The sequence below is a fragment of the Penaeus monodon genome, chromosome 1 (assembly GCF_015228065.2).
Source record: "Penaeus monodon isolate SGIC_2016 chromosome 1, NSTDA_Pmon_1, whole genome shotgun sequence".
Lineage (NCBI taxonomy): Eukaryota > Metazoa > Arthropoda > Malacostraca > Decapoda > Penaeidae > Penaeus > Penaeus monodon.
In genome coordinates, this window is record NC_051386.1 from 816,779 (window position 1) to 825,631 (window position 8,853).

General features: G+C 38.9%; 1 protein-coding gene across 3 annotated transcripts in view; it reads right to left on the reverse strand.

Annotated features, from left to right (window-relative positions):
* The window catches only part of LOC119575844 (thiamine transporter 1-like), a 40,675-nt gene that overhangs the window by 1,664 nt on the left and 30,158 nt on the right, over positions 1-8,853 (reverse strand). For 2 of the 3 annotated variants that reach the window (XM_037923471.1, XM_037923412.1), the window contains exons 2-8: positions 5,150-5,282; positions 4,357-4,683; positions 3,927-4,133; positions 2,538-2,739; positions 2,214-2,406; positions 1,309-1,444; positions 1-756 (exon numbers count right to left, since the gene is read on the reverse strand). The exon at positions 1-756 is cut by the window's left edge and continues 1,664 nt beyond it. In XM_037923471.1, the coding sequence (XP_037779399.1) occupies positions 586-756; positions 1,309-1,444; positions 2,214-2,406; positions 2,538-2,739; positions 3,927-4,133; positions 4,357-4,683; positions 5,150-5,275 (1,362 nt within the window). In that variant the 5' untranslated portion in view covers positions 5,276-5,282 and the 3' untranslated portion in view covers positions 1-585. Of the gene's footprint in view, positions 757-1,308; positions 1,445-2,213; positions 2,407-2,537; positions 2,740-3,926; positions 4,134-4,356; positions 4,684-5,149; positions 5,283-7,985; positions 8,068-8,853 lie in introns of those variants that run through there. The other variant, XM_037923528.1, reaches the window with a different exon arrangement.

Genomic DNA, 8,853 nt, shown 5'->3' on the forward strand with positions numbered 1-8,853 from the left:
ACTTCTTTATTCCTTCTCTGCATTTGTGATCCCTGCAGCAATCCTTCAGCCTTAAGTCTACATTGTCCTCTTCACACTCTCAACTGCCAACTCACCTTTTGCTATGGCAAACACACTGCTATCTAGTCTGCACCAGTCCTCCACTTGTAAGATGAACACTTATGCAATTCTTGTTCCTCCTATGATAGACAATATTCTGACACCAGTCTTACTAAGCATCCCTCTCAGCAAAAGTAGGATATATCCAGGAGACAAATGAACAATTCTATTCTTTGCCATTTATAGGAGCTAGCTTTCCTGTACCTTATTCCTTTTCCACTGCCCTCATTTTCTCCCCTCTCCTCTATCTTTTCAGACCTGAAAGTGAAAGCCAAGAGGATTTCGAAAGTTTTGTCTCACCTTTCAGTAAACTTGCTTTGTGTAAAATGAAGTTTTTTACCAATTTATCAACATAACAAATTGCCTGTCATACTGCCAAATCTTAAAGAAAAAAAAAAAAATGATAATAAAAACTGAATCATCTTAGACATAAAATTTGTGCATTGTTTGTCTTCTTCATATCTCTTCCTTGCTTTTTTTTATCTTCTAAACAGCTTCTGTGGTTCCAACAGGAGGTTCTTGATTTTCCTCCTGCGGATTCTTCTCCCACACTCCCAGCTCCCGCATGCCTGATATGCCCAGTCTGCCGCAGGTGTATGCTGACAGAATGAAGAAGAAGAAGGCGAGGACCATGAAGTAAGCCCCATAGATGATGAACTGAAAATGAAAGACTTTACATCAACTGAAAAAAAAAAAATTAGCCACTGACTTCTTTTTTCCCTTTTTTTAATACTGGAAGCCCTTTATAAATTCTATCTCTTTTTCAGTGTCCTGTAGTCTACAATGTTCAATTGAATTGACAAGTGTTCATCCTAAGTACCATTTTATCATGATAATTTTAAGTTCTGCTTTTTAATAGGAAAAACTTTGCTTTATTGCCACTTTTTAATAGTTTTCATGTTTCTATACTTTACCTCAAATAAAAACAATAAAAACAGAGCTAGATAGTTATCAGAGGCCAAAGTATTCAAAAGAACAATCAAGCTTTTTATAAAAAGATTGTAGCTGAAAACCCTTCAAGATTTTTTTTTTCTTTTTTTTTTTGCATAGATTACTCATCAACTTCTTACAGATTCCAGTTTATTTATCAAATGTCCAGTATATTGAACTTTTTTGTATCACTCTATAATCTTATAAACCTATATTAAAAAAAATAAATAAATAAAAATCACTAATACTGATTTTCAAAACTTCACCAAAACTTCTTACCTGTAACTTCACTCCGATTTCGAGCACCTGAACCACAACAAAGGTTAGGATGGACTGAAGGAAGAGCGCAACGAACATGTTGATTCCAAATATAAGGCCATAGCTGTCAGCTCTGAGCTCTTTTGCAACTTGGTAACTGAAAGTGGAATATTGAAGGCCACTGAAGGGAAACACTTGTTCTTTGCAGAGACAAATGTTTGCGGAAAAAGGAGGACAAATCGTTCAACACAAAAGGTATAATTGTTTTTCTTTTTGCTGAGAAATATGCCTATGACTAAAAATATAATGATCATATATAAAAGAGAATCATTCATGTACCGGAAATAATCAACATTTTTCCACAAGATAGATTTTAACAAAGAACATAATGATAATTTCTCTGAGAGATTAATGTTCATGTTAAATGCTATTACTATGCAATTTTCTAGGAATTTTCCAAAGAAAAATTTTATACTAATCTACAATCCCACTGATATGATGTGAATTATATCTTAAAAATTATTAATCAACATATAATTCCCCAGCAGAGTTGAATACATATAGCACAGACAAAATCATGAATTTTACTAATGAAACATTGAGGTAACTTTGTAAAATACATATATGGTACAATTATTCTAAAAAAAAGACATAGCTTTTACTTTTATAATTTTAGAAGATCATCTTAGTAAGTAGAGAAAGCAAATGATATGATTTTCTTTCTTTTTTTCCCTCAACAAAATATATAAAAATCCTTCATAAAATATTGGCCACACATCTAGGGTGCACTTAAGCCCTACTTACAGCTGGAAATTGTTGGCCTATCATGTCTATATATTATAAAAAAATCCATTAAATCCTATTTTATCCTTTATCTAAAATACAAATGCAAAGGAAAAATGAGCAACAAACTGGAACACAACTACCTTGCAATAGTTATAAGTACTTGGTAGGAGACCCTGAAGAGAATATAATTGATGTACGCCACCCAGATCCACGAAGTCAGACCCATGAAGAGGAGCACAATGCCGTCGATGAGGGAGATCAGGGCTAAGGTCCCCTCGCCAAACAGGGACCAGTTGAGGTGGAAGTACCCCACACTGAAGGCAGAAAGAGCACCTGTCCGGAGGAAAGTATATAATGAATCGACTATTTCCCAGAAATAGTAAATCACAACATTTTTGAATAACTACATGCAAAATCACAACATTACATCTTAAAATTCTTCTGGCTTCCCCATTAACACTTACTTAATAACGTCTGCGTAGCTTCCACTGCCCCGTTGTACAAGTTCTCAGTTTCTTCCATGGGCGCGATCTCTTCCCACAGAGGCTGGATGTAGTTCCCTACTTGGAAATTCCCACAGGTCGCAAATGCCCACCAGATGGACCATTTCAGGAGGTATTTGTTACTGTAGGCACTCTTAAAATCTTGCCAGATCAAGCTCACAACCTAAGTAAAAATGTGATAATGATAAATATATATTCCAAATCTAAACATACTTCAAAAGCAACATCTTTTCCTGTAAACGAAATGGACATCAGTATTCAAAATAATACTGATATTCTTTACTGCAGAATTCTCTATAATTTCAGAGTCAATATTAAAATTGTTACCAAAGGCAGCATTTGCATCTCCATTATTGTGAAAAGGTCCTATGATCACATATCAGTGCAATTTGCTAATCAACAATTTCTGGTAATTTTGTGGATGTATTTGTTTCTCAGGATGATTCATTGTACTGTTAATTAAACAGTACAGAAATCCAATTGAAACCTATCATCTGCAAGAAGATTAAATAAAAGTTTTAGAAATACCGCATAGTGTTGGCACTCAAAATACAAATTACAAATATAATTATTTCTAAACTGACATGATTAATTCATTTACATAAATCATTTGCCAAGACACAAATATAATACAATTGACATAAAGACATTAAACCCCACGTATATATACCTAATGTCCTGCGTCTCTTGTCACTCAGTCAGATGACCAAGGCAGGAAGAATAAAAACTGTCTATACCGTCGACTGAGCAGATGGGATGACCCTATGTAAATTACCTATTATTAGTCAAAATCCAGACCTATAAAACCTTTAATAGAGAGGAATTTATGACAGAGGTAAATGGGTGATATACAGATGGACATAATGAAAATAAAAAGGAGGAAAGTAGAAGCATTAGCATGTCACTCTTGAACTAACTGTCAAATCTGATAAAAGCAAACCAGAGGGTAGCAGCTAATTAAGTCATCATTGTCGACAAGTTCCAAAATAATTTAATTTGTGTCAAGTAAGCAGTATTCTCCTACACTGCATAAAGCCTAGTTCATGTACTTTACAGATGAAGTTGTCCAGAATGAATATCTAAATGCCAGCAGTGTGTACACAGAATGTCACTAAATCAACTGCTCAACTACAACTCAACATTTCTATGAATGAAACTCCAATTAAGTGATATAATCAAAGAATTAAGAGTAAGCAAAAAAGCGCATCCACAAATACACGCACACACACACACACACACACGTGCACACACGCACGCACACACACACACACACACACACACACACACACACACACACACACACACACACACACACACACACACACACACACACACACACACACAGAATACCTTTCTCAATTTTGTGGTTATTTGTCCATCATCATCGCTGTGAAGATGTGCAGAGTCATCACTGCTGGGAAGATAGTCTCTTCGATGAAAATAAATGCTAGTTTTTACGGACGGCAGAAAACAAGCGACAATGAAGGCCAACGACACACTTGTAAATGAGAAATAATTCAGCGTATGATAATCCATTGCACCTGTTGACGTAAGTACCTGAAAAAGTTATCGTAAAATATTTCACAATCTCAGTTTAAACAAAAGGAAAAAAAAATTTTGGTTTAATGATCTATTCTTAAATATACATATATGTTCTTAAAGCAAATACAGATCCAACCCAACTCTCTAATAAACACAAATCATAAAATCATAAAAATATATAACACTTTCTGCCAAACTGAGGTAATCTGCATCTCGGGCTTCGTGAGAGAATACTAACCTGAGCCAACAACCCTGACATAAACCTCCCGGTAAGGAGAGCCGCCCGTGTGAAACTCGTCACACGCTGATAATATACTCCAGAAACTTGAGCATAAATGTAGGTGAAGTAAGCCACTTCGGTAGATGTAGCTATACCATAACAGAACTCCATAAGCTGCATCCAGCCAACACCACCTGCCCACAGCAGAAGGCCCCATGTGGCTATGTAGCCAATGCCCTCAAACACAATCATCGGTTTGTATCGCAGGAGGTCCGTCAGAAGGAACACGACCACCAGCAGAGATAGGTAGGAATATGTCCATACTGGGTATACTTGTATGTATATCTGCAAGTACAGAAAATTACACATATCTGTCAAAATCTTTGGATTTATAATCTTTGAAATGTATGATGCATTAATTAAATATTGCCTGTGCAATATTTCAATACATAATATCTAATGCTATATCTCATCTAATTCATATTTCATGATGAATTAATATACAACTATTGCAATATATTGTATAAGCTAACACATTACAAATCACTAGTATTTTCCTTGCAAAAATTAAGTTGCTGTGATCTAAGAAATTCCAGAATCTTTAAATAAAAAAACTCATACATTCAAGTGTTGAATATAATAATAAACTCTTAAAAATCAACTCTTACTGATAAAAAATATTAAAAAACACAAGTTGCCAGTCATTAGCATAATCAGTGATCAAACATCAATAACCCTATATAACATTAAATTAATTCTCCTGTAAAGTAGCATCCACTTCTAATCATTTTAAGATAGTTTTCCAAATTACCTGATCTTCCGTGAGGTTGTGTTGGGGTCCCTTCAGGTACTCGGTGAGGAATGGCTCTGAAGGACGCAGCTCCTTCAGGAAACCATACAGGCACAGTAAAAGGCATGTCTTCTGCCATACTTCCATCCTGCCTCTTGGAGGAAAAAATTAAAAAAGGTCATTAATATCATTTATCTTTAACAATGATAAAAAAAAAACAGTAAATTTCCACTATGACAGTAAAAAAGAGAGTACAGGCAATAAAGACGTGACAAAGATAAGTAGAAAATCATGATACAAAGAGGAGGAAGAAGAGGAATGAGAGGAAGGGGGAAAGATTATGACAGAGCAAGGAGGGGGAGGGCGAGATGGACCCCTAGAAAGGGAAAGGGGAGAGTGGGGATGGGAGAAGCAAGAGGAGGGGAGAGGAGAGGAGAGGAGAAGAGAAGAGAAGAGAAGAGAAGAGAAGAGGAGGGGAGAGGAGGGGAGAGGAGAGGAGAGGAGAGTAGAAGAGAAGAGAAGAGAAGAGAAAGGGAAAAGAAGAGAAGAGAAGAAAAAAAGGGAAGGGAAGGGAAGAGAAAGGAAAAGGGAAAAGAAGAGAAAGAGAAGAGAAGAGAGAGAAGAGAAAGGAAAGAAGTGAAAGGGAATGGAAGGAAGGGGAAGGAAGGGAAAGGAAGAAAGAGAAGAGAAGAAAGAGATAGGAGAAAAAGAGAAGAGAAGAGAAGGAAGGAAGAAAGGAAAAGGGAAGGGGGAAGGAAGGGAAGGGAAGAGGGAAGGGGAAAGGGGAAAAGAAAAAGGGAGGGAGGAAAGAGAAGAGAAGGAGGGGAAGGAGAAGAGGGGAAGAGAAGAGAAGGGAAAAGAAAGGGAGAGGAGAGGAGAAGAAGGGAAGGGAAGGAGAAAGAAAGAAAGGGAAGAGGAGAGAGAGAGAGGAGAGGAGAGGAGAGGAAAAGAGAGGGAGAAGAAGAAGGGAGAGGGAGAAAGAAAGGGGGAGGGAAAAAAGGAGAGGAAAAAAGGGGGAGGGGAGGGGAGGAGAAAAAGGAGAGAAAAGAGAGGAGAGGAGAAGAGAAGAGAAGAGAGAAAGGGGAGAGAAGAAAGAGAAGAGAAGGAAAGAGGAAGAAAGAGAAGAGGAAGAAAAAAGAGGGAAAAGAAAGGGAAAAAGAGGAGAGGAGAGGGAAAAAGGGGAAGAAAGAAAAGGAGAAGAAAGGAGACAGGAAAAGGAAAGGGGAAGAAGAAGAGGAGGAGAGGAAAAAGAAAAAGAGAAAGAAGAGGAAGGAGAGGAAGAAGGAGAGGAGAAGAAAGGAGAGGAGAGGAGAGGAGAGGAGAGGAGAGGAGAGGAGAAGAGAGGAGAGGAGAAGAGAGGATGAGGGAGGAGGGGAAGGGAGAGAAAGGGAAGGGGAAAGGAAGGGAATGGGAGGGGACGGTGGGCAGACCGTTAGACAGACAGACAGACAGGCAGGCAGATAGACAGGCAAACAGACGGAAAGGCAGATAAACAGGCAGGCAGACGGACAGATCGACAGACGATCGAAAGACAGACAGACAGACAAACCGACAGGCAGACACACAGATCGACTAACATACAGACAGACAGACAGACAGATCGACAGACAGACTGACAGACAGATCGACCGACAGACCGACCGTCAGACCGACAGCCCGACAGCCCGACAGAGCAGGGCGAGTCGAGCAATGCTGTGTCGTGTCTCGTGAAAGAGCGCATTTCGGAGAGCACATGTTCTTGCAGAAGCACATACGAATATGTCACGCGAATTCGTGCGTGTGAATTAAAACTGATGCCTCTCTCACCCGATGAAATAAAAATACATAACAGCCTAATTATAACGGACAGAGCTTTGCGCGATCACAAACGTAATGTGCTTGTAAATCCTCTTCCCGTCGTTTCTGGCATGCGTCCGAGTACATGACGCGCGGGGGACAAGGAAGACGGGAGAAGAAAACCCTTTTTCTGTAACTGTGTTAGAGGACGATTATCTTTCTTTTTTTTTCATTCTCTCACCCTTCTTTCTCTGTCTCTGTCTGTCTGTCTGTCTGTCTGTCTGTCTGTCTCTCTCTCTCTCTCTCTCTCTCTCTCTCTCTCTCTCTCTCTCTCTCTCTCTCTCTGCCTTAGTACCGACTTGAAAGTTTCCGTTCCATGGAATTATGGAATCCATGTGAGAAGCGGGGAGGGGGTATGCTATATTCTCCCCCCCTGTCAACATTTACGCTAATGGTCATCCCACACAAATGCTGTAGCTTAACTTAACTAGCCATAATGCTGCACACCATCACCACCACGCATTACTATGGCTATTAATAAAATGATGACCAATGAAAAGACCGCCACCCCAGGTCGACTCAGTCATCAATGACTTCTCTCTCCCAAGCTCGTGATTTTTTCTTTCCTTTTTATGAATGGAGCTTCTGAGGAAAATCCCGTAAAGCAATGAAAAGAGGGAAGAGGGGGGAAGGAAACTACGAAATATAGTACACAGAGGATATATATTAATAATGCATATTAATAACCGTGGCATGTATGAGAACCGCTAAACATCACACACATACACACACACACACACATACACACACACACACACACACACACACACACACACACACACACACACACACACACACACCACACACACACAACACACACACACACACATACACACATACATATATATATATATATATATATATATATATATATATATATATATATATATATACACATATGTAAACATCTCAATTAACCATGGTATATATTAGACTAGCTACACAATATAAAAACTACACAACAAAATATAATAATAAGAAAATAAAACTAATAACGTAAACACTGCCCGGTATACTTTACAATCAAGATCTGCTTTTGTATCAGTAATCACAGCAGAAGATAACGTGCAGTGAGCCCGGCGAGAGAAAGAGCGATAACGCCTTTGTATAACACCACCCACGACTTAGGAGAATGAAGGAACAGACACACACATTTCAAGCTAATTAAGAGATTCAAGTATCATATTTTCACGCTTAAACCCTATCTCCTTTCGCTTTTCTTCTTCCCCTCTCCTTTCTTTTTTTTTTCTTCGTCTCTCTCTTTCAAGGTGGCGATTCCAACGTTGTGATGGAAGAAAAAAGAAATATTAAACATAGATTTTTTAAACCCTTGATGAAGACGAGCCGATGCGGACACAAAGGGTAGACCACCGGGTGACGTCGAAGGGTATGACTGGTACCTTTGGCACAGCGACAGAGGGACCAAAATTGCTTGGCCTCATAAAGGGGTAAGTTCTTGCCACTTCAGTACGTCGTCGATATGCGAGGAGGTGACGACAGAGGAGCAAAGTCATCAATTTATCAATCGGGAAGGTCCCCGCGCCAGACCCACTCGAGATACTGCACTGAAAGCGCGTTTCTGCAAAGCGGCGAAGATTCTCCGATTTCTCTTAAATAGAGAAAAAAATAAATAAACAAAGTAAACAGAAGCAAGCCGGGTAAAACCACAAACCTATTAGCGTGGCGGTCAAGTTGCGACCACTTGGCCTTAACGTCAAAAGATGGCGTTAAGCTGTAGCGAAAATCTCTTTAAAAACATGCCCTGTGGCTCTGGCCTTGGCTGGAACAGAATGGGACGCTGCACGCTTAAAAGTAAACAAAAACATACAAACAGAGACACGGGAACAAACAAAACACAAACGTAAATAAACAGAAAAATAAACACATCA